The sequence below is a fragment of the Fundulus heteroclitus genome, chromosome 3 (genome assembly GCF_011125445.2).
Source record: "Fundulus heteroclitus isolate FHET01 chromosome 3, MU-UCD_Fhet_4.1, whole genome shotgun sequence".
NCBI classification, from domain to species: domain Eukaryota; kingdom Metazoa; phylum Chordata; class Actinopteri; order Cyprinodontiformes; family Fundulidae; genus Fundulus; species Fundulus heteroclitus.
Genome location: NC_046363.1, coordinates 14,860,854 through 14,887,118, shown reverse-complemented (window position 1 = coordinate 14,887,118; position 26,265 = coordinate 14,860,854). Strand labels below are relative to the sequence as shown.

Here is a 26,265-nt window from a genome sequence, read left to right as displayed (position 1 = left end):
GGTTTTTTTTGCTGCTAAAGGTGTTACTAAGCGGTCATCAACTTTTGTACAACTGTCCATTAGTCTCTCATGCCAAAGGACCATTGTGTGTATGAAAGTTTAAGGAGGCCGGGCCTGTGACCTGCCACCATGCTCCTGTATGAACGGCAGTTATACGGCCTGAAACGCAGTAAAACGCTATATCTAACATAACTCATTCTCTACAGAATGGTCTGGTTTGGAAAAGCCTGCTTTACTTGCATTTATGTCTTGACCCTGTCAGCAGAAATATACGAGTAAGGTCAAGGAGAGCGTAAAAAACGAAAGGAAAATAATGGTTGTTTTTTTTTATCCAAGATGGGATGCAGCTAGGAGAACAATGTCCAGTCTGTTGCAGTGAATGGAAATAAACACAGACTTAGTAGAAGAATTGTGTGTTTCATTTTTCCCAAATAATCTAAAAATATATATTTTTTTAAACCTTGCATCCTAGGTTTTTCAAAATAGGTAGATAGGTCTTATTCATTCAGACGGAACGAGTCTGAAAACAATGTAGTTGCATATGTTTACTAGGATATATGAAGTTATGCACTCATCACGTTGATAGAGCTGACCGTTACAAGACTGTGGAAGCATGCATTGTTAAAAAAATCTGGTGTTGGTTCAGGTCATTCAATGGAACCAAATTTATGGCGTTAGATTATTTACATACTTTACAAAATAGCCAGTTTTTCTATCAGTAGTGTTTTGTTTTATGTTTATCTCTTAATCTTTCATGCATAAAAGGTGGTATTGGTTCGACTTAAAACCCGTTATCCGGCATAGGTTGGTCAGCACATGGGTCCAGAACTTAACTGTATTGAAATATATTATTGTCCAACAAGCAGTCTGAGCAGTCTTAAAGGTAAAATCCTAGTCGTCTAGTTAAAATGGCAATGTTTGTGTTTTTAAAGAGAGAGTTTATAATTAAATACTTGTTTTGATGCAGTTCTAGTGGAAATGGGGTCTATATTTGAGATATATTCAAGAAAAACCTGGTTCATATAGCAATTCAGAAACCACACAATTCATTCTAACACATTGCGATGCAAATATTACTTATTTTAAAGTTGAATTTAATGGGATTGGAGTTGGGATGACCAACTGCTCATGTAAGGAATTTCACCAATATCCAACACACAATCCGTTACAATTTACAAGATAGGGTGGATTAATAAGATTAATAAGCAAATGATTTTATGGTGCTGCATGATTGTTACTGAACAAAAAAACGGCAAATACTGTTTATACAAATTTTTATAAAATCCTAACTGAATCTGTTACGGCAAGATCCTAGATATGTGACGAAAATACAACAGCTTTATAATTCAAGTCCATTTTCCGTGTTTCTGAAACACAGTTTCTCAAAAGGAACATCCAGATTTATACAAATCCTGACATAATAAACAAAGGTCCACTCAAGATTTGCCTTTCTCGCAGAAAAAAAGACCAAGTTTATATGGTAATACTCCAAAGGTGCTAAAAGATTTCACACACCTCTATGTCTAAAAAGTAGACAGCGTCTTTAAGGTGACTGGTCTCCTTGCATGGCTGTTCGGACTGCATTCTAACTTAGTGTTTTAGTTTTTATCAGTTTTTGCATAATCGCATACTCATACAATTTTTCTGTCCTCCTTTGTCCTTGTCTTGTTATTTCCTATCCAGAATATGAAATAGTAACCCCCTATGAGGTTAACCACCAAGGGGTGTACATCTCTCATGAAATCGCCCACCATAAGCGCAGAAGACGGCGTCGATCCCTGACTCCAGAAGCACATCCTTCAGACCCTGGCAGCAGCAGTGAAACCGTCCACTTCCAGCTCAGGGGCTTGGGCCAGGATTTCCACATGGAGCTGAGGGAGGCTTCCCAAAGCCTTATTGCACCTGGCTTCACTGTCCAGGTCATGGGAAGCAACGGCACAAAGAGCCTGAGGGTCTTCCACCAAGACGACCACTGCTTTTACCAGGGGTCACTAAGGTCAAGGGTCAACTCCTCAGTGGCACTGTCCACATGCTTGGGGATGGTGAGTCTGAACACGCACAGAATCAGGTTGCAACCAACGCTGGGTAAGAAGAAAGGGAGAATATATGCAGAAGTATACAAAAAGAAGCATACTTTTATTTCCTTTTTTTTCCCCAGTAGAATCACAAAGTGTATCTAACTGGGATTTCATTTGTTACATTTTGCATGACTACCCATAATGTATAATAGTTAAGGGGAAGAAAATTAATTTTAGAAATACATTTTTCAAAGAAAGATCTATCTATAGATGTATTTATTGTATTCAGGCCGTTTTAGTAAATATATTATAGAATCACCTTTCAGTGCAATTGCAGTTGCTGGTATTTTGGCATACGTCCCTATCAGTGTGGCAGAAATAGAGATTTGATGTTTTTGATAATTGTTTTCCTTGAAAATTGGCTTTAGCTGTGCTTGAATAAATAGGGAGCATCACTTCCTAACGTCACATTGTCTCTAAACTCTATTTTTTTTTTAGCCTTACCACGGTTTCTCTATCAGATTTAGCTCGGGACTTTGACCGGGCCATTCTAACATGCGGACACGTGTTGATATATTATAAACAATTCAATTGCAGCTCTAGCTGTAGATTTAGGGTAGTTGTCCTGCAATAATGTGGACCTTTAGCTCCTCCTCAGGTGTTTTGTTGCTTCTAACAGGTTTTATTTCACCATTGCCACTTATTTAACTGCATCCATCTTACTTTCTACTCTGACCGGCTAATGTAGCCACCAACACGTCCCAAGGTGCAGTGTTCGTTTTCTACCACACACAGTTTTGCACGTAGATAACAAAGTTCACGTTTAGTCTCATCTGAGCAGAGCACCTTCTCCTATATATGTTTCTTCCCTCGTTGGCTTTTTCTCAATTAAGGATTTATTCTTGCTTCTGTTCTAGAAAGGTCAGATTTATGAAGGGCATGACTAATAGCAGTCCTTTTCATAAATTCTCTTTAGCTCCACCAGAGTTACCATGAACCTTCTGGCGGCTTCTCTGTTTAATGTTCTCTTTGGCCGGCACTGTCAGTCTAGGTGGACAACCATGACCTGTCAGTTTTCCAGTTGTGTAACACTCTTTCCATTTTTGGATTATGCCTTGAACAGTGCTCCGTGAGATGTTCAAAGCTAGAGATTTTGTTTTAAAACCTAACCCCGCCTAAACCTCTGCACCAAATGCATCCCTGGCCTGTCTGGCGTGCTCTTTGGTCTTCATGGTGCTTTTTTGTCCTCTAATGTTCTTTAGCAAAACTGTGAGACATATAAATAACATCTGTGTGCATAGGCTGATTTAATTGCACACGGGTGGACTCTGTTTACTGATTAGATGTGTTTTCAAGGCAACTGGTTACACCTGACTCTATTTAGAGGTGTTTGAGTTGAACATATGTGCAGTAAACAATTCCAGGTTTGATTGTAAAAATCATTAAGAATCCATGCATACCTGTCCTTCCACTTCATAATTATGTGCTACTTTGTGTTGTTCTATCGCATGCAATACCAATAAAATGCAGTCAAATTCAATAAATTAGAATATGCATTTCTAAGAGTCTTGTTTGTGAGCTTAAAAGTACCTTTTGAAGAAAAAGAAAACTTTAAGATGGTATTAAAAATACTTTTCATTAGGCCCCCATTTCTGCATGAGAATCTTTGCTTTTTTACGCTCTGATGCAATATTCTTATCTTAAATGCTGTATTTGTATTAGATGGGAGTAAAAAAACAACAACACACAATTAACAGAAAAAAATGCTTTAAAACATTATCAGTCTGTGTTAGCTTGTATAAGTTATTTCCTTTAGTGAACTGAGTTGCTGAAATAAAGGAACTTTTCAAAAAACATTCTATAGGGATAAAACAATTAATTGTATTAATCGACATTAATCGATGATTGAAATAATTGTCAACTAATTTAGTAATCAAACTGAATTGTTAACTGGAGTCTACAGACTCTAAACGTGTAATTTGCTGAAAGAACAATCCACTCAGCAATTAAGCTAGGACTATACAAGAAACAGATGCGTTTTGCATTTAAGATGAAAACTCTTCTTTGTCTATAAATAAGCTCTATCCAGAACTCGTCAAGTGGTAGTTCAGACTTTACCTGGTTCAAGTTCTGTAAAAAAAAAAAAAGCATGTTTTGCTGTTTGAATAATAATCTGTTAATCAAAACATAGTAAACAGAATAAACAATTGGCAAAATAATAGTTGCTGTCCTAGTTATGTTGTCTACTGTTTTGCCAAGTAGAGAGAGATAGATAGATAGATAGATAGATAGATAGATAGATAGATAGATAGATAGATAGATAGATAGATAGATAGATAGATAGATAGATAGATACCTCAGTTATTAAATGACCATGTGGTCAGCATTAGTTTTGTAATTTTTTACGTTTATGCCATTTACAATGCCTTTAAAATGTACAATAAACATAACTTTTTTTAGTTCAAGACATTTGTTTATTGAGATTTGTTCATTTATGAAAAGTATCTCTTTTTAGATTAATAGATTAATCGGAAAAAATAATCGATAGATTAATTGATTACTAAAAACAATCGATTGCTGCAGCCCTAGTATTCTATTTCATTGACTATAAAATGGTTGTGGTTGTAACACATCATCGGAATGTGAAAAGATTCAAGAGATAAATATACTTTTGCAAGACAAATTGGATTAGGTTTTGGAGTTTTTTTGTATCAATCAAGAGATCAGTTCAACTGGAATTAAATCCCTGGGACAATCTTGTTTTAGTTTATGGTTTTGGCAGCATTCACCGGGGAGCACTTTAATCACACTCCCTGAGCTAAAGAAAATCTGGAGCTTGGGAGCCAAATAAACCTGACTGGTCTTGATAATATGATAATGCAAATACAATATGTCAGGGCTTGTCATGCTAAAACTTAAAGATCAAGAAAATAAGAAGGTAGTGACTCCTTTTAGTTTTCATCAGAAACACTCTAAAATTACTATAAGACTTACCTAAAACTACAAGACAGTTAAGTCACATAAAAGTACAATTTAGTCATTGCACAGTATTATTTATTAAGCACGTTAACATCACCAATTTGTCCTTTCAGTTTGTCTCTCTGAGGCTCTATTTCACAGCACTGGAAGGAAAGAATAATCTGTTCAGTAAATCTTTGTATTTGGCTTTGATTAAAATGAATTCACATTGATTATGTCGGCTCCTTGACTGTTCTTCTACTGCAGTCTGCACAGAATTACTCCTTAATTGTTTTTTCTAGATTGTACTTTCTCTAAATTTAGCAAAGAATAAAAGGATAAAAAAGTGGTACACGACCCAGAGATGTTTGGTAGAAAAATGCTAAACAGACAAGCCATTGCAAGCACTGGACATCCCCAGGCTTACTTGATGCTCAGTAGAAAGACCTTAAACTTTATTTGGCGGTCCATTTATAGCATTAAACAGGGAGTAATATCAGTGGAAATTTGCTGAAACACCATTTAAAAGTAGAATTGGTGTATGCACACTATTTGCAAAAAAAAGTCATTTAACTGATTGTAGATTTAAAAACCATAAGGTATGTGTTTAATCTGATCAAAAGGTGTTAAGCCACCCCTTGTAGCTGTTTTGTTTTTTGGTGTTGGTCTATTAAGATAATTCAGTTCATAAAACTAATTTCACGTTGGGACTGCCCCGTTGTAAAAAAAAATCTAGTTTTAGTTTGATAGTTTGTTGTTTTGCAGAAACTGGGCCTAGTGTCAACAATGGCATTGGTGGTCTTTTTCTTATAGGTGTAATAATAATAATAATAATAATAATAATAATAATAAAAACGCCAGTATGGCCACCCTGCAGTAAGACCCCAGGTATTATTTGAGTCCTCTTAGCCCTTCTCAACAAAAGAACAAAGCTTTTACGAATACATGTCTAATCCTCTTAGTCTTAAAATCATACGCATGATATTTCCTCAGTTTATGTAAGGAACATGTCTTGAAATAATGACTTCATTCCATCTCAGCGTTTCCCTTTTCTATGTTTTCGATTGTTTTAAAAGCTTGACTCACACTGGTAATGTTTAGATTTGTAGAAACCACTGATGTGTCTGAGAATTGCCCCCTGAAAGTTTTAAATGGCACATCTCAGGGGACGGCTGTTCATCTGTAAGCGTAGATGTGCTCAGAGGAGTTCCAAATAAAAGATTTAGTCATAAAGGACTGGAGTGCCTGTAAATGTGGTTCTCACGGTTGATGTTGGCCAGGACAAACGGGGTCATCGTATCCAAAGGGAAATAGAGTTTTTTTTTCTGGTATAAGTAAGGAAATACAATTATTTATCTGCAATCAAAGGCTTCAGGGAAAAGATAAAGATAGTTACTAGGCCCCCAAAATGCCCACATGTCACATACCATTCTCTGGACCTCGTGTTTTGGTTTTACAAACACAGATTTTTCACAACATCATCTCACTCATCCCAGCTGATTGTAAGATAAATAATACAATTACTTATCTCCATTAAATTACAATTAAATTTGTATTCATGCTGCCTCCAGTCAGTATTATAAACTTGCTGTGGTGCAATTTCTCAAAGTCATGCTGAAGACACGAAGTATAATAACATCAATACTGTTTTGTTTAATACAGAAATGATTTAACTAGTTTGAGGTTAGACTAATTATCCTAGCATGTTTTATTGCTTGGGTATGTTTTTAATAAATTAGCATATACAGTTAAAAAGCAAATTTATTTTCAGTTCATTATGTTATATGATATGGCCATGTTACGACCTCATGGGGGAGACTGCTGATTTGACAGTAGTACATAAAACAGTCATTGGGTAAGGGTGTGTGTGTGTGTGTGTGTGTGTGTGTGTGTGTGTGTGTGTTTGGCTGATAGGTCTCAATTAAGTATAATATAATTGCAAAACCTATTTGATCCTAGTAATTCTAATTGAAAAGGACACACATGTAGATTTATTACACATATTTATGTCTGATAATTTTGTTTACAAAGTCTCAAGTTGTTATTGCTAAGGAAACGGGATGCTGTGTTGAAGCATATTAACAGAAAGATTAGTGGAAGGAAAAAGTTATGCATATAAAGGTGCACAGATAAAAGGGATCAATGCAATCTTGAGAGGTCTTGTTAAGCAAAGTCCTTTAAGGACATTGCATGGACTGTGCCAGCACTCCAATAGTTACCTCAGATAGATGTATCCAGGACATGGACTGTAATTGTTGCACTACTTGTGTTAAGCTACTCCTGCTTCGGATGCAACATCAAAACTGTCTTTATCCCTGCTAAGGTGAAAAAGAACTGAACAAAAAAAAACATCTCAAAATTGGAAGCTGTGAATCAGAGACCGAGCTACGCTTTATCAGCCGTTACAGGCACATTTTCTCATACTGCTGATGCTCTGCAAAACAGTAAGGGCCACACACTTAACTATTACCCAGACATCCAATCAAGCAATACAAAGCTTTTTTTGAGCAAGTTATTACTTTCTTTCCTCCTCATGCTTGTGCCAACCCCCTACTGACACCCAGGGTGGATTCAGATGAAAGTAAATGTTTTATTTCATTGGAAAATTGAGATCACATAGTCTGAAGGAAGCGTGAGATGGTACAGAGGCTAATATGCTTGAGGTCCAGTGTAAAGTTTTATATTTCATCTGCTGGTCCACTGTGTTTTCTCAATCCCAAAGTCAGAGCAGATTTCAACCAGGAAATTTTGGGGCACTAAATGTTTCCCTTTGCTGATAAAACTAGATGCTCATTTTATTTTCCAAGAGGACTTGGGATGTGTCCAGACTGCCAAAGGTACAAATACCTGGTTTAATCGATGATCACGCATGATGGCTTTCACACTTACCTAACCGAAGCCCCATCCAAAATATGTTGTTTTAAAAGGATGATGACTGACACTAGTCCCATAAAGTCTGACAACTCAAAGGTAACTGTCAAAGCAACTGAGGCTTCCTTGTGACCTTAGCATCAACACAGCCTAATCACATCCACTTGATAAATTTAACTACTGAAATACATAATCGTTTTATTCAATTCTAGTACATTAAGGTGTACACATATAGATTAAGTGTGACAACAAATAAATATTGGCAACATAATTCAGCTTGTGACCCCCAATTGACCATGCCACAGCTTTGATTGGCCTGTTTTTAACCATTGATGGGTCTTACATGCTACAAAATATTTTTTTGTTTCCAAGCTACTTATGAAGCCCAGATGAGGGCTTATGGGCCTGGTTGGTAAATCCAATAAGAAAGCTAAAAACAAATCTCTGTAAGATTAAGAGATGGAGGTTATAAGGGTCTTTACAGCAATATAATCCCCACAAATGTTTTTTTTTTCTTTTCTTTTTTGTACTTCTTAGTGCGAGTGATGGTGGTAAAGTATGAGATGCCTTTTCAACATTCCCATTCTGGCAGCCTGTATAGTGGTTATCCCTGCTTTGATGACTGTAGAGAGATCAACGACTAAAGTTTCTTTCTCACAAATGAGGCATTGGTGGAACAAAAGTAACCTGCCAGTCCCACTAAGCTCAAAATCCACCTGCCAAATACTTTCATACTGTAGACGATCACAGGTGTGAAAGAAAATGTCATGTAACTGTTCCTCTTCTGTGTCGACTTTATGTTGCTGCATGGAGTGCTTTAGTCTGTTTTTTATTGGGGGGAGGGTGTTACAGAGTTAGCAAAGTTCTTTGTAGACTATATAACTGAAACAGTGCTTTGCATTGTTTCACTCTGGTAACATTAATCTTATTTTGTGTTCACTTAGTGTGAAGTTTATTCATATGATCCACCACGTTGTAACTGGATGACAAGTATAAAATGTATAGTGTGCAGTCATCTTTGCTATGATGCTACTGTCTTATATGATTTTGCTTTAAATATGTTATAATCACCTGACCGTTTTGGGCAGAAAGCTCAATGCTCTAATGCCTGTGAGTGACTCAAGTGGTTAAATAAAGTTAGTTGAGGGAATCACAAAATGGCTCAGACAGACTCTGTTTACTGATTAAGTGTGTTTTCAAGGCAACTGGTTACACCTGACTCCATTTAGAGGTGTTTGAGTTGAACATATATACAGGAAACAATTCCAGGTTTGATTGTAAAAATCATTAAGAATTTAGTGGGATGTTAGCTTCAAAACACCTTTAATTTCAGCTTTGAGACTGAGTTTATTCTAGATATGTCTGAGTTCTCTTCTCCAGATACATCACTGAATATGACATTGCAAGAAAATGTCAACGAAACAAAAAATAGATATGTTTATGATCTTAGTTTTGCTGAAAAAAGTGTTAACTAGTTACTTTAGTAAATGTTTAGTTTGACTTTTTGCTGATTTTAATTAGCTGTACCTGAATCTTGAGCAATACAGAGCAGGTTTAAATATAATACTCTAAATTAAATTTTACTTTTATTCAGACATGATAATGTTAACATTTAACTTAACATCATACCTAGTTGCTGTATTAAAACTGCTACAAAACTGGTTTCTAAAACATTCTAGTGTCAGACTATGTAATGACTAAATTTGACATTGAATGAGCCAAAGAAATGCTATGACGCTAATGTGAGTCTAGCATTGGAAGTCGTTTGGGATAATGACCCTCATAAGATCCAGTCCTTAAGGTACAACTACTGTATCACACAAGGTTTAGTTTGTGGAGATGGTAGTATCTGGAAAACATCTAGCATAAATGGATTTTGCTCAAATTCCCAACATATTCTGCCTTAAGATTTTTCTGTATGCCTTCCTCAAAGTTAATATCACTCAAATCTCTTTTTTTTTCTTTCTTCTGCAAAAGTACTGGTGTATATTTTGCCTTGAGGCAAGTAGTAGTGGTGATAATTTCATCCTGCACGCTTGTCCCACCTCTGGGATTTCCAGGATTATATGAGGGATGCTCTACTGATCTGACAGAGCTTTGAAAAGCGAATGGTGTGGTCTTGACATGTTTCTATCATCAATGTTTTGCATACCGTTCATAAAGAAATCTGGAAAAAGTGTTACCAGTTTTATCATGCGTGAATATCAATCATTGTTTCCCCAGTCATGCAAAGTAGATTTTGGGTTGATCAGAGTTATGTCCTGGTGGAAATCCCCAATTATTTTGCAACGGTAAAGAAAGACACATATTGCACATTCAGGTGCACCGTGTAATGCATTGAATGCCCCCCACCCCCATCCTTTCCGTTATAGTTTTCATACCCGCCCACCCCCAATCCTGTTGCTACTTGTCTGTGTGAGTCTTGACTCCGGAGAGCCCAGCTGTTTGCGCCCTCCCAAGTAGTGTTTCAGCATTTTATGACAGCTATTTGCACCTAGTGGAAGATAGTGTGTAATCTGATGACTCTGGCTACATAGAACTAGAACCGGTGTGACCCAGTCTCCTGACATAGCAGCCTGTATACACAGACATTAAAAAAATTTAAGAATAATGAAGCTCAGAAGCATGCTATGTAAGTATTATGGCATGCTTTTTCAAGCTAAATAAATCTGTTTATTTAATTTGTGTTTGGTTTTTGCACATTGGATGTTTTTGTCAGTGTTCTGTACATAAAACATAGTACATGTCACACTAACTTTGTAACTTGTGACTTCTAATGGAGTGAGTAGGCTGGGTTCTGCTTTTAAACAGAAGCATACGATGTATAGTCTACATAATTATCAAAGTATAAATGTCAGCATTTTGACTAAACAGTTAATGCATGTATGCAAATATCATAAAGGCGGCGTTTTTATATATTCAACTGTGACATCATAAGATTTTAGAGAAAATTGATGCAAAATCTCCTTTAAACAGTTTGAAAAGAAGGACCACGTCAATGTGCATGCACACATGTAGACATTTGAAGAACTGCTAAAAATAATCTGATTGCAAAAAAAGCACATTTAAAAGCTTTAAGTGTCATCAAGATGTATTACACAAAATGAAATAGTGCTTTATAATGGTATGGTGATTCACTCCTAAACCTATTTCCCATCGACTAGGCATCCAAATAAGCAAAGGAAAGCTTGTTGTGGGCACAGGTGATGACTTTTTTCCTCCAGTGTGCTTGTGGAACCTCCTTGGCTGTGCCACCCTGGGTGTAATTGGTATGAATTTAGCCACAAAGTCCTCAGAGAACAAAAACACATGTCAAAATATTGGCATCAGTGGGTGGTGGGAGTTAGGTGTTTTGATTGTAATTATCATTTTTTGACTAATTAAACTTGATAATAATTAAAGCTTTGAAAACAATTTACACTTTTAAGTAGCATTTTATTTAAATTTCACCACATAAAGACTAAGTTTACTGTTGGATCAGGTATGATTTACAGCTCTTTGGATCTATGCTAAGAGCATCATTAAATTACTTCTTTTTCTCGAGAACCACCCAGTAGGCTGAGAAAAATATCTGCACCTTGCAGAAAGAAAACCTACTGTCATAAAATTAAACATTTTTGTTGATTCAAAAAGCTTACGCTGAGTCAGACTGCACAGATAATGTCTGTGAACGCCAGTAAAAAATTACTCAACAAGTTTTCAACAAAGGAACACCACAGACTCTCAATTAGATTGAATTTGCTTTCATCTAAACCGTTTCATTGTTGCTGTGGCTGTGTGGGGACAATTTCTTGCTGGAACATATGCCTTTGCCCCAGTTTATTCTAGGATATTAGCCCCTTTCATTTTCTGTTAACTCCATATCCAGATTGCTGTTGAAAATAAATATCTCAACAGTATGATTTTCCCACCACTCATACTGGGGATGGTCCTCACATTTTGGATGTAGCCAGAAAGTTTAATATTTATCTAATCTGTCCAGAGTGCCATCTACAAGTTTGCTGTAACTTTTTAACATTTTCAGCAAATGGGTTAAAGGGTTAGTTCAGCTTGTTGGAAAAGCAAAATGAAAAAGTGGAAATGGTTGAAGCTAACTTGCTCAGCAGACGTGCGCCGCATCGATCCACCTCATCAGCTGATTTGGCGACTCGGTCGATTGTGATTCCGCTGGGATCATTTTCAAACAGCTTTAAAAACTCTGCAAAGCAAAGGTGTGTACCAACTTTGATGCTGCTAGAAGTTTACTTCACAAAATAGAAGTTTACTCCTTTCATGTCAGAACCAGCTGGTTGTATCAATGTGCCAGCAGGCTCAGTCAATGTAACTTCACGCAAAAGCATGAAAATTATTCAGGCAAACAAAACTCAGCAAACTTAGCTAAAACAGGAGTCGTATGTCTGACTAACATGTTAGCCATCCACCACATGGGTAACATCATTTCAATAAGCTCATTGTGATGCAACGACCTTCTTCCATGGGGAAGGGATCTTTAACCAATAATAATTTCAAAGAACCACCTAAAAAAAATCCAAACTATCCTTTTAAACCTTTTTGAGGTACACGTTTTAGTGTATAAATGTGGTTGACTGTTTCCACACTGACAGAGCATGTCAGCTCTAAATCTTGGTTTCTAATGCAGTAGGGTCTCTTTTATTACAATACTTGCCAACTTTCAAGGTGATGAGACTGTATGCTTTTAGGGTACAGTCAGCTGCCTAATATAACTTTTTTGGGATACTGCTACCCTGACCTTTTTTCCTATCTACAACCAGCTGGGCTAAGTGTATGATGTGCAACATTTGTGAATACTGTAGCTGTGTGTCTCAATAAATCAGAGACAATCCCAGGTTGTGTGCTGCTGACACTTAATTGTGATTGTGCAGGCTGGACGTAAAAGTCATTTTCTCTTATGATTTGTTGACAAGCCTTTGAGCCTTTGGTGGCTTTTCAATGCAGCCTTAGACCTATTGTTATTAGTATACAGCCGTGCTGATGCCCTTAATTTTCCTCCTCGAACTTCATCCAAACTATTCAGGTTACTGTTTATTCAGTACTTGACAATTTCTATGACAACTCACAATGGAACATTTGATTTAACAAGCAACAGGTGTTGGACGCCGGGCTGCCTTATGCTATAATGGATTTCCTCTTGTCTGCCTCATCTAATTGTCCTTCATTAGAATGATTTAAACAAACAGAAAGAAGGTCAATTGTAGAAGGAAATTAAGATAAAACCTTCTCAGTTTTTCTCTGCCTTCAAAGACACCGGGCGCCTTACCCCCTCCTGCCGAAAAAAATGCTAACTACTGGAAGGTTTGAACGCTGACAGCAGCAGAGTTCAGGTCAACTCCCTCACCATGACTCGAAACCAAATGTTGACAATTGTGTGTGGTTAACACAGCGGCAAGGCGGATGCCAGGTGGAATCAAGCAGTTGTCACATGTGATTTTAAGTAACAAACCAGGCTTTAGTGTCTGTCTTGACCGTTGGCAGGACGACAACAGCTGAAATGTGGTAGTAATCCTACTCCCACTTTCTTATTAATGTATTTAATTAATTGATTTTTCACTCTCTCTGTTTGTATTCGCCAAAAAGATGAAAGCAATTTGTTTTCTGTAGTTCATGTTGACTCATTATAGTCAATCACGCTTGGCTTCTTGTAAACATATTTAACCACGCTTATGTTTTGTTTCTTTGCTTTTTTGACTCCTTTTTTTTTTTTGTTGCTTCAGGTTTTGGAATCGAATGGATGAATGAAGTCCAAGCGGATTAAATATATACATTTATTACAATTTATGAACTATAAAAATTTGCTCACAGATGCTCAAGATAAAGATTCCATGCAGTAAACCCCTCACCAAGTTCCATGCCTGTTTAAATCCAGTCAATGTATGAGCAGGTCAGAGAATTTTGAAACGTTTGTTTTGAACGGGTGTAAATGTTGCAGTCTTTTTCTGCAAACCGAATAAGACAAAGCATTCAGAAACTTGTGCTATCTTTTAGGTTTACGGCAAGACAATGAAAATAGATGCCAGAGGGAAGAGCTAATTTTTAAAGCCACTTTTACACATTTTCATATCAGGAAAAGAACACTACAATCGCTGCTTTTAAAGAGGTCTAAGCACTGACTTTGTGAAGGTTGGAAAAAAAGCTTCCACCCCCACATCTTTTTTTCCCCCCATGTTGTATAAAGAATCTGAAATATCGTAAACATCCTTTAAGTACTGAGTTCAAGTTTGTCTCCAGCTGTAAATGTCTCCCACCGCCTTTGTTCTTTTGCCACAGTGGTTGTATTTGTCAGGAAACAAAAAGTCACTGTATGGTAGGAAATGATTATTAGCTGAAAAAGCAACACCTGTAAACAAAAACACCTACCTATAAGCCTGTTTGGGGAAAAAAAGGATGTACTTACTCCCATTCCAACTAGCAAACATTCAGCTAATTGTTTGTACCAATGTTTGTCTTGCACTTTACTCCACACTTCTATCTTACATTAAAATATAAATGTTATTCTGTGTTTCAGACTGTCACACACACACATGCTCTACATGCTGCAAACACTCTTTGCCAGACAGCCTTACTTCCTGTTTCAGCCCATTTTCTGGCTGCAGCGACAAAAGACCACACAGTCCACACAGAGAAATGAAAAAAAAAAAGGACTGCAGTCGATTAAATGTGTTTCAAAGAAGAAAAAAAAAGCAGAATTTGCCAAATCCGGTGAAAGTCTTAAGGCTTCTGTGCCAGCTGACTGTCAGCACAGATGTGGTTCATGTTTAGAGAGACTGAAAGAGACAGAAACGACAGACGGAAGAAAAGCACATCCAAGTCACTGAATCTGCAGTTATAGGATTTAAAAAATAAAAAAGACAGCATACACCAGATTTGCCAATAGGTTGAGATTTGAGGTGAAGCTCAGTAAGCAAAATTGTGAATTGTAATCATTCATGACATGCGGTGTCAGGACTTTTGTTGCCTTTTGAGTTAATGGTCACAAAGTTGCTTCCAGTCTCTGTGCCGCACATTCATGTTGTAAATCCCTCACCCCACCACATCACAAGGGTTTGCTGTTTGAGACCTGGCGAGTGTGGAGGTCATTGAAGTACGGTGAAACCATTGTCATGTTCAATAAACCGGTTTGAGATGACTGTCACAAAGCTTTGTGACATGGCGCATGATCCCGCTGAAAGCAGCCGTCAGAAGATGGGTACGCTGGGGTCATAGACGGATAAACCTGGTCCATACTCAAGTAGGCTGTGGTGTTATTGGTCTGTGTAAACTGTAGCCCAACCTTACTGCTCTAAGGTGACAGAGCCCCCGAGACATGGGCTTTTGTTTTTGTAGGCCGTCTCTGTTCTTAAGTTTAATTCAAAACCTTTAAGTCAAGACTGCGAACATGGCCAAGGTAAGTTGTAAATTACAATGCAAGTTGTGAATGAGTGAACTTTTCTAACCCCGCACAAGTTGGTGTTCTTGCTCGAGGCCTTACTGACCTCAAGCAAGAACAAAACAGATGTTAGGGGTGAAGAGACCAGGCTAATAATTGGGCTGCACAGAAGTTTAATGGGTTGAGGTTTGGCGCGACCAAAGGTCACATCTTGTCTAACTGCTGACCAAGACAAGTTGAGTTGGGGAGCTCAACAAATAGCTGAAGCAGGGTAACATGTCGTTAGTGTTCAGCGAGTTCAGCTCTTTAGGCTACAGTCAGTTGAACAGAAAATGCTACCATCTACCGTGGAGTAATGGAAGCTTTTTGATTTGTCTCTAGTCAGGTTTGATTCGAACAATGGATGCAGACTACTTCCTGAGACCAGTGTCACGTAGCCTCGCAGAGAGGGAGAACTTCACCGCTCCTGGCAGTCACCAGCCTCACATCCTCTACAGAAGCGACGAGAACACCAGGTCCAAGCGGAGCTATCGCCGGCCTAGCCGACTTCAGAAGAGATCCGCTGATGCATCTCACCACAAATCCAACGGAAGCTTACCCTCCTCAGCAGAGCCCACCTACGAGGCCTATGAAGGAGATCCATATAGACCCCCGCAAATGCAAACAAGTTACATCCATGTTTATCCGCATGACAAAAGCAATGGCACGAGCCATGGAGACCGACTGAAGCATCAAGAGAGCCGCCGTCGTCGCAGTGATTACAGACACGGGGAGAAGCAGAGGCAGCACTTCTGTGGGAGAAGGAAGAAATGTATGTAAGGGCAATTTCTCATTTATTTTCCAAACCAGCAACATCCATTTTCCTCATTTTGTTTAGACGTACAAAACATTTCTGCAGTTCCTTTCTGTCCTCATGTGAAGCAGAGGAACTGGAAGGCAGCACTGTTAAAACACTGCTTTAATGTTTTGGTTTGTTTTTTTTCACTGGCGATGTAGGTAAATTTATTATGAGGTTACAATCTGTCACTGTTCCCCACTCAAAAGATTAAAAGTTGGATTTTGTTTTGCTTTAACCAGCAAAATTTGATTAGAAACATATGTTGCTCGGAAATATATAGCCTTTTAAAAAAACCTTTCCTTGTCCTGTGGATGAGGACATTGAAATTACAATACTCCCGCTTAGAAATATGTCGTGTTATAAGTTTCTATATTTACGGTTAATACGTTATTAATTTGACATAAACTCAAATACGCCTGATGTTAAGTCAATATGACATAACCTGTAGTTCTTTTCCACTAAAGGAAAACACCAGTAATATGAAAACAAAAGTCAGTTACTAGCCAGCCTTATAGGCTTGGGGTTGGTTAGGAAGGTATTAAACACACTCAAACTCTAAATCTATTCACAAATTCACTTTACTTCCCTGTGTTACGCTAATGGAAGTGACACAATCATTCAGGATAAAAGTATCTATGTCAAGAATGTGAAACTACATTAAATATAAGTTAACGTGTTGCTGTTTAACCTTCGCTAACACCTTTTTAAAAGAAAGAAATCACTGGGAGCATTAGGTTAGCTGAACACTTAAAAATTATTTAATTATTTAATCTCTCTCATGCAGATTAGGGTATTTTAACGAGTTTGATTGTAGATTGCTGGAACTGCTGAACACAACAGGGCTGTAAAGAGACGGCAAAATGTGGATTACCGCCCCCCCTCCACACACACACACACACACACACACACACACACACACACACATAAACACATTACTTGAAGAGTCTCTTGTCTGATTTTCTGCAGTTCTGAAATTTTTGTGGGAGTCTTAGTTTTGTTCAGTGTTTTTTATGTTTATTTTTATATTTATTTTAATCCCAGATAGCTCCACAGGCACCGCACAGTGGCAGCCCACTGTTCCTCAAGGGGATGGGTTAAATGCAGAGAACAAATTTCATTGGAATGTATGTTGCAATGACAATAAAGATGATTATTATTATTATTTAATATTAACAATTAATGGCCGCCACGATAGAAGATCTTATGACAATAAGCCATGCTGCCAGCAATTTTAAAGTCGATCTGTTGAATCTGTTAAGTGACCAAAAAGCATCATTCTGGTTGTTTAAATTTGAAAATTCCATCCATCCATTTTCCGAACCGCTTTATCCCTCATGGGGTTGCGGGGGTTGCTGGTGCCTATCTCCAGCGTTCACTGGGCGAGAGGCGGGGTACACCCTGGACAGGTCGCCAGTCTGTCGCAGAAATTTGAAAATTATAAAAAATAAATAAAATATAAATAAAATATGAAGTATCATAATGATAGCACTTAGGGAGGAAAGGTATTAGGTCAGTAAACACTTTAAAATATCAGGTTGTGAGCTGGCAGTGGTGTGCTTTCCTCTTTCAGTGATGGACATCATACAGACTATAATTTTAGCTGGACATGCAGTTTATTGGAGGTGTGAATGGCTTAGGGTTTAGTAACTTAATAGTCATCTCTATTAGGAAGTCTGAACAACACGAGCAGACATGAGCTGGCAGATCCTACTACTCAACAGACAAGAGCCCTAGACAGCTCTCATTGCAGGGCCGACAGAGATGTACAAGAACACATCTACGAGTAGACAGGCATATCATGCATATTTGAATGCACGACAACATGCATGCAAAACCAACAGCTGCACGTAAAAAAAAAAAAAAATGCTTTCTAAAATTAACTCATCAACTTTGCTTAATCGGTGAAAGGTTCAAAGGTTTCTCATGACATCATCACAAGGTAATGTAATACTGCTTGTGTCACCATTTAGAGGCTACAGACACGTATCACTTTGGTACCACTCTTACCCTACAGAACCCCAGCTGCCTGACCCTTGGGAAAACATGCATCTCTACAGGATGAAGTCAGGAAACACCTGTGGCGTGTTGTAGTCTAAAGCCCACTTTGGTTGCTCACTTGTTTTCTTTCTATGTAAGCTAACTTTGCAGACATTATCTTAGTCAGGCAGTGAAAGATGAAGGTTTTGATAACCTGAAGCCAACAAATTACCTTTCAGTCCAGTGACGTCAAAGCTGCAAGGGATTTAAGCTGTGCATTTTTGTTGGGAAGTTTAATTCTATGTTTATACGCAAATACATGTTTTAAAAAGTGCTTTGATTTACAAGTTTTAGAGGTCAATTAAAAGACAACTGCTCTTGGTAGTTAGTGGAGGTTTTGAAAGTCAAAGTGCTACATGTTCACGTACAAATTAGGGCTGAGGTTCTTTATTGTGCATATTCCTTTAATTCAATTCAATTCAATTTTATTTATATAGCGCCAAATCATGAAACATGTCATCTCAAGGCATTTTACAAAGTCAAGTTCAATCATATTATACAGATTGGGTCAGATTATACAGATTGGTCAAAAATGTCCTATATAAGGAAACCAGTTGATTGCATCAAAATCCCAACAAGCAGCATTCACTCCTGGGGAAGCGTAGAGCTACATGGAGAGTCGTCTGCATTGTACATGGCTTTGCTGCAATCCCTCATACTGAGCAAGCATGAAGCGACAGTGGGAAGAAAAACTCCCCATTAAGGGGAAGGAAAACCTCCGGCAGAACCGGGCTCAGTATGAACGGTCATCTGCCTCGACCGACTGGGGTTACAGAAAACAGAGCAGAGACACAACAAGAGAAACAAAAAAGCACAGAAGCACACATTGATCTAGTAATCTGTTCTACATTAGATGGTAGTAGCGGGTGAGCCGTCTTTAGGGCCTGAATTTCTGCTCAGTTGGCAAAACTTAATGATATTTATGATAGGTCACAAAAGTAAACATCTTGTTTATCACCCTATGTAGCTGTAGAGTAATTTTGCTAAAATGCTTGTAGCCATTCCAATAAGGGCTCTAAGTCACAGTACTTTAAATTATTCTACATACCTGAACAGGAAAGAAAGAAAAAAGATTGTTATTTCAATAACTCACCTTGTAATAACTCTCCTTCTTTGTCTTGAAATTATTTTCACAGATATGCCTAAACCTCCAGCGGAGGATGTTTTTATCCTTCCAGATGAGTATAAGTTTGTCCCCAGGAACAAACGGGCAGTGCTGATGAAGGATCAACCCACTCAGAAGCTCAATGTGGAGACGCTGGTGGTAGTTGACAAAGAGATGATGGACAACCATGGCCATGAGAACATCACTACATATGTACTTACTGTGCTTAACATGGTGAGAGCAGGTACAACATGAACCATTGTGATTGGGGGGGGGACAGGGTTGTCCCGGGCACCTGCAAAGCTGTCAGCCACAGGGTGTTTGCAATGGCGCTAGGAGCCATCGACCCAGCACAGCTTGGAGAACAAGAATGTGCATAATGATGGCGACATATGGAGCAATGTTGGAGAAAGCATGTATCAAAAGCAGTTATTAAGGCAAGATGAGGCTGTTCTTAAAGACTATGTACATATTTTATTTATTGACTAGACCTATACCAGATACCGCAAAGTAAATGTAGTCCAAATAATGAGGGTTTAGGCTACTAAACTCTTCGTACATCGATATGGAGAAATTGGTGTTACGGGGAACCACACAACCAGTTCACATCTGATTGAGTGAGAGATTTGTAATTGTCCTACACAATGGAAAACAGGGCTGTTATTACCATCAAGGGAAAAAAAAAATGTTTGTTTTATTTAATTTAATCGTAAGCGTTACCAGCCATGTGCTTTTTATGTGAAAAGCTACAATTTGTTTGTAACTTAAGCTGCTGTCAGCTAATATTCAACATGTAGCCAGCTTGCCTAAAACAATAAAACTGGCCGTTACTGTCTAGGCTTAATTTGGCCTAGGCCAGAAATTATTCGGGGAGTTTAGGTCTGAAAACATATCCAGGATCTCATGCCTGTAAATGTATCATCAGGAGGCTTAGAGATGTCACAAGCACTGACATAGTAAAGTCCAACAACAATTGCTCTTTCAGGAAATACACAGTAACAGAAACTAACTAAGACTGACATGAAATGATTTATTTAATGTAGCATTAAATTATGTTGATCTTCCTACGAGGATTGTCTCTGTCTTGAGAAATTATTTTTTTTTACTCATCCCAGTCTGTGATCATAACCTATAAATGATAGAATGCTTGATCTCATCGCTTTGTCTCTAATTGCCTCATTTTGCAGCAGCTCAGAAATGTAATTCTGCATTTTTTTAAAAACTATTGTGTCGCCCCTCCATTAGCGGTGTGTGGTTATCGCTCTGTTTATCCTATTGTATGACTATTGCAACCACATTATACAGGTTCTCTGAGCAATGAGTCACAGTCCAAGTGTTTTGAAGACAAACTAGCCTGTAATAAGCTAAAACAGCTTTATTCTGCGAGTTTAAATCTAAACGTGTTGGAGTGGTAGGCCATCGCATTCCAGATGATCAAGACTGTAAACCAGGAAAGTTTTAAAAGACAAGGTTGTGGGCTGGTCGTGCTTTGTTTTCTCTTTTAGGCTTATTTATCCAAGAACCCTCTTGTGTGTTGTCAACACTTAGATTGTAACCTTAGCTGAACATGCAGTTTATTTGAGGTGTTAAAGCTTCGGGGTTTAGTAACTGGATATCCCCGTCTTGGGTGAAGTCTGAAAGACACGAGGACTTATCAGAAAGAGCGCATCTATAAACATGAAACTGATACGACGTGAGGTCACCGGTGCGGCTTTCAGAGTCCCTCTGCTGTTCTTAGCTGATCTGCCAGCGAAATCTGTCACGCTCGTTTTGCTACTTAATGACTGACTGACAAATCCAAAGTTAATCCCTCTATTTTCAAAACATAGTTCTGTCTAGTAAGCCCGCCACTGAGGAGTCACCTAAAGACCGAGTGGAGATTCACAGAAAACACCCAAATCCCTAACTTTACCTGACAGCTCTCTAGAGTGTTAAGAAGTCATTTTGGTATTTGTTGAAAACGCAATCAAACACATAACTCAAGTAATCTCATAGGTTTCAGTTGTTGTTGTTTTTTTGTTTTTTTTCTAAGGCAGTCTGAAAAGATTTAAATGTGTTTAGTAATTACTGATTTAAAATAACATGCTTGATGTTGTGTACCTGAAAACACAGCCGCTCCATGGAAACTGTTTCCTCCATGTGGCTGTCACAACATGCTGCATTTTTGGGACTCTTTTGATCAGAGCAGGATGTGCAAATCTGATACTGCCATAATGTGGCACCGAAAAGCAAATTGTTGACCAAGGAAAGCATTAAATTAGGTGTTTCAATAAACTTTTTTTTGTGTGTGTGCATGTGTTTGTGTGTAATCTCCTCTATAGGTTTCCAGTCTATTCAAAGATGGCACAATAGGAGGCAATATCAACATAGTTATAGTGGGTCTTGTTCTTTTGGATGAAGACCAGGTGAGGATATGCATGCCAAGTAAAATCACCACACATCATCAAAAATCAGCCAAATAAAAATTAAATGGAGCCTTAGAAATAAAAGAACTACGTGCGTTATGTCTCTTATAATTAAAGGATACATTTTGGGATTATTTTCATTGGATTGCTCTAAGATTTATCAGGAAAAGGAAAAAATGCAGGAGTGGGAATAAACATCACCGGGCAGAGATACACAGGTCTTTTTAGTATCAGTAAGGAGAATCCATGCTATTTTACATCCTATATGAGTTTTTGTTTTTGTGTTTGCATCCTTTCTTGAAGGTAGCTAATTCTAGTTTACTTTACATTTCCTGACAACCTCGTTATCCATCTTATTGAGGGAACTAGGCTGTGTTGCAAGACATGCAATAAACCAGACAGCAATCCCTCATCGCTGAAAAGTCTGCATTGTCTATTTTCTGGCTTTTGTTGTCTATTGTCTCTCCCAGGATGGCTTGGTAATCAACCACCATGCTGACCACACTTTAAACAGCTTCTGCCACTGGCAGTCAGCTCTTGGAGGCAGAGAAGGCCGGCACCATGACCACGCCATCCTCCTCACAGGACTCGACATCTGCTCTTGGAAGAATGAGCCATGCGATACCCTTGGTATGACTTAATTCCCTTCATTGACGCTGGAGTGCTCAAAAATGAGAAAAGCCACTTCTGCGGAAGAGAAGCGCTGCAAAATGTCTATGTAAATTAAGAATCCAGGCAGATACACAGTCCCAAGGCAGACACATGCTGAAATAACATGATGTAAAAGGAGAGTAATGTAGTGAGGAAACTCTTGAAGGTGCGATCTGATGTGAACATCACTGCTTCAATTCACGTGCTTTTTCGCAAGACGAAGAAATGCTTTGACAAATTTTACCAAAAACATTTGTTGTTCATATTGAGAGGTCTGACAGGCAGGCAATGTGTTGCTCAGAGACGAATATACAACAAGACACAAGTACATCGCCTTGTTAAAAGTAGTCATACCTCTTCTGATGGCATTTTTGTACCGTTTCACACTTGTTTTTCAACCCCATCTCATCCCTTACAGTTCGTAGTGGTTACAGGTTTATCACAGCCTCCAGAGGCTGATGTTTGAAGTAATGTTGTTGGGTCGGTTTCAATCCCCCCATTTGAAGTCGGGGCCTTTAAGTTGATGGCGAGGCAAAATAAACACGTGTAGACCCAGAAATGAGAGAACGATCTAAAAGGGGGAATATTGTCTAAAGCCTCTTTAACAAACTTTTAAGGCAGGGTTAAGATTTATTATTGCAGTCTCCATGGGTCCTGTGGAGGGGACCAAAGTGGTGAGGGGGGGAAGTTAACCCACCTTTGTTAAACCCTTGATTCACCAAGTAAATAACCACAGCCTTACATCCGCTGACTTGTACTAGAAGCCTTAATCATCTTTGCAGGTTAAGGGAGTGGTGTAGAGATGATGTAGGGATTTGTTGCGGTTGCAGGATTTAAAAGTGTAAACAAGACAAAGAAAACATTTCCCGACAATATAATATAATAGTATAATTTAGATTTGAAGCATTTCTTCAACCAACAAAAGGATTGCTTGAGTGAGTTTTTCACTGTTAGTGCTGGTTTACAAAGAACGGTGTAGGGAGACTACTGATGATTTTATGTTTAGTTCCAGGGGTGTAACAATAGATCGATCCACATCAATATATTTATTTAATGTTTAACAATCCATTCACATCAATGCAAATTAAAATATCGATCCATATCGTCATAAATATTGCATCATCATCCAAACAAATTGATATAACATCATATCGTGAGAAAACTGGTGATTTACTCCCCTACGTAGTTCTGACCTTAACGTTGCAAGCACCCACTCAAACCCTACACCTCAGGTAAAACCAAAGCTTAATAGGGCTAGCATCAACTCTGACCTTCGCTATGAAGGCCAAGCTCAAATGGAGGTCTTTGTGTGTATGTGTCTGTATTTTCAATCGCAAAAAGTTAGTTCTCACTACTTCTCAAAGGTGCAAGATAACACGGCACTTAATCAAAGCAGCCATCATATAACAAAGTTTGTTTGCATTGCCATTACACCCCTGTCCCCTAATGTTTTCACTTATGTTTCAAAACCGATCTGTAACACATGTCCTACTCCTTTTTCTGACAGAGACAATGAACTAAATCGTAGTTCTCACCATGAATGGGCCTAGTTATGTTTAATATCATTACTCACATTAGTTATTTACATGAGGACATTACATTAGGGGTTTTGCACTTCACAGCAAATGACTTGAAGTCATAAATTAAGTAAAACACAAGGCTAGAGTCTCCATGAGACACTGAGACAAAAACATTTAGGGGGGCCCCCATGTGTATTATCCTGTTTGATTCACAGCCAGGCATATGTGTGTGTGTGCCAAGAGAGCAGAAAGAGAGGGAGAGTGGACAGAGAGGAGCACAAAGGGAGTTAACAGAGAATGAGAGATATGAGAAAGGGTGCAATTTTATTCAAGCGGAATAAAAGTTAGTATGGGGATTTACTATTCAATGACCTTGCCTGATTTTTCTTACACATCCAGTTCATAGACAGTTCAAACTAATGTAAGATTTCTGTTTATGATTTTAGACAGTTTTTTTTTTGGGGGGGGGGGGGGGTGGGATTTGTGCGTGGAGTTAAAAAACACAATTTTCAAACAGGGATGTCACAATCTGGATTTTTTTGTTTATTTTCCTGTACAGATCAATGGTGTTTTAGATTTGCAGATAGGCCTACAGTTCCAGTCCCAGGAAAATGAATATTTCATATATGCTTTAGTATTATCTTTAAAGATTGATAAAATAACACTCTTCTTTCTATCAGTGTCATAAGGTTTGCATTAGTATTGTGAATGGTTCCCACTTAACTCGCTGAATTTTGGATACTGTACCAGTCAAAGGATAATGTATCCAAACAGCAGTTTCTACAGGACACCCTAAACAATTATTTTGATTGACGTGTGCAGCTTAAGTCCTTAATAAACACAAATATTGCTCCTCGACATGTATTTTTATTATTTTTTCATAGGGAAGTTTGTTATAGTGATAGAATAATTCTTGCAGGTTCACTTGTTTCTGAGTTTTCGATCATATGTATTACATATTGTTATTAGTGTGGTTCCGTTTAATCTTGTGTGAACAAAACGTACATAGAAATGTTTTCCCTCTGCTTTATAAATGTTGAACTTTGCGTTGAGCATTGTTACAGTCACATTTATTAGGTAGTACTTCATCTGCTCTCAATAGAGCTCTCCCACGCAGCAAGCCTTCAGGTCCTGCACATAAAACAGGGCACATGAAAAGCTACAGCAATGTCAACTTATTCTCCGTGTATTTGGTACCAACCTACTGCTAAAACCTCATAGCTGCAGTCGTTGTGTGAAATGGTTTTGTCACTGTTGCCAAGTCTGCTTATTATAAGCGACTTTGTTTTTGTTTTTTTATAAAGTCGCTTATAAATTCCGTGAGTTGCAGTTTTTTTTTTCGTCGTTTGTAAATGTGCAGTTACTTATTTGGGCTCCAAAATAAGCAACAATAAACAGCTATGGACACCGTAACCCAGCTGATGTCACCCCACCCCTCCGCGTACACACATACTGCATGAGAGGGAGACAAGACGAACAAACTAGCCGTCTCTGCCAGGAGGACAGAGTAGCTGCTGGACTACACTACCATGTTTCTAACATAAAGCCAAAATTAATTTAACTGTTATATTGAATTACCTTACCTGGTGTCCGGCAGAAAGCCTGCAACCTCTACATCCATTTTAAATCCCGACTCGTGAATTATCTCCACCTGGTAATAATAGCTGCACTGATATAGACTCTGGTCTTCTCCCGGTTATTACTTCTTTTTATTTTCTATGTTACTTTCTCTTCCCTCTCGCTAGGGATAGAGTATGGATGGTCCTCCGTTTCAACAGATAACGGCAAATAGAATGGTGTATGGTGGTCTTTGCTTGTTTCTACTCCTCCTCCCCCAACAGCACTTCTTCATATAGAAGACAGATAGGGCAAACGCATAAGGCTGACAAGTTTGTTCCCTTTCAGCTTCTGAAATCAGAAATAGTGACGCAACATGGCACCTCCCAGTGGGTGCGCCAACACCTATGTATTTATAGGCTACAAATTCTAAGTTATGATAATGCTTTCATCTTTGATGTGATGTTATTAGACTTTGCCAGAATATGCATTTATAAAAGCAGTACTTGATTTTTGCTAATTAAAAGCCAAATTCGTAACACACTGTCCCTTTAAGAATCAAATGAAGACATCCTTAGGCTCAAAGAAAGCCATCACACACGATCTTAATAAATTAAAGTGCATATAAAATTTCAAACTGTGCTTTAATTGTATTGCAGGCTTTGCTCCAATCAGTGGCATGTGTAGCAAGTACCGCAGTTGTACAGTGAATGAAGACACAGGGCTGGGTCTTGCCTTCACCATTGCACACGAATCGGGACACAAGTAAGAGTTGCCATCATCTCCAGTGATTTAATTATTTTAAAGATTGTTCAAGACTGGTCATATAAATAGCTGTAAGAAATTAGCTCATCACACCAGTATGTCCTTATTAGGAGTAGCCTACAATAAAGTGAAGTGTCAATGGAAATAATTTGTGGC

The 26,265-nt window shown here is 38.2% G+C and overlaps 1 protein-coding gene across 2 annotated transcripts in view; it reads left to right on the top strand.

Moving 5' to 3' along the window:
* Positions 1 to 1,939: 1,939 nt before the first annotated feature.
* LOC105927708 (A disintegrin and metalloproteinase with thrombospondin motifs 16) overlaps positions 1,940 to 26,265 on the top strand; it is a 55,122-nt gene continuing 30,796 nt past the window's right edge. The window contains exons 1-6 of one of the 2 annotated variants that reach the window (XM_036130668.1): positions 1,940 to 2,042; positions 15,617 to 16,042; positions 19,243 to 19,445; positions 21,533 to 21,616; positions 22,087 to 22,246; positions 26,004 to 26,109. In XM_036130668.1, coding sequence (XP_035986561.1) covers positions 2,030 to 2,042; positions 15,617 to 16,042; positions 19,243 to 19,445; positions 21,533 to 21,616; positions 22,087 to 22,246; positions 26,004 to 26,109 — 992 coding nt within the window. In that variant the 5' untranslated portion in view covers positions 1,940 to 2,029. Of the gene's footprint in view, positions 2,043 to 15,616; positions 16,047 to 19,242; positions 19,446 to 21,532; positions 21,617 to 22,086; positions 22,247 to 26,003; positions 26,110 to 26,265 lie in introns of those variants that run through there. The other variant, XM_036130671.1, reaches the window with a different exon arrangement.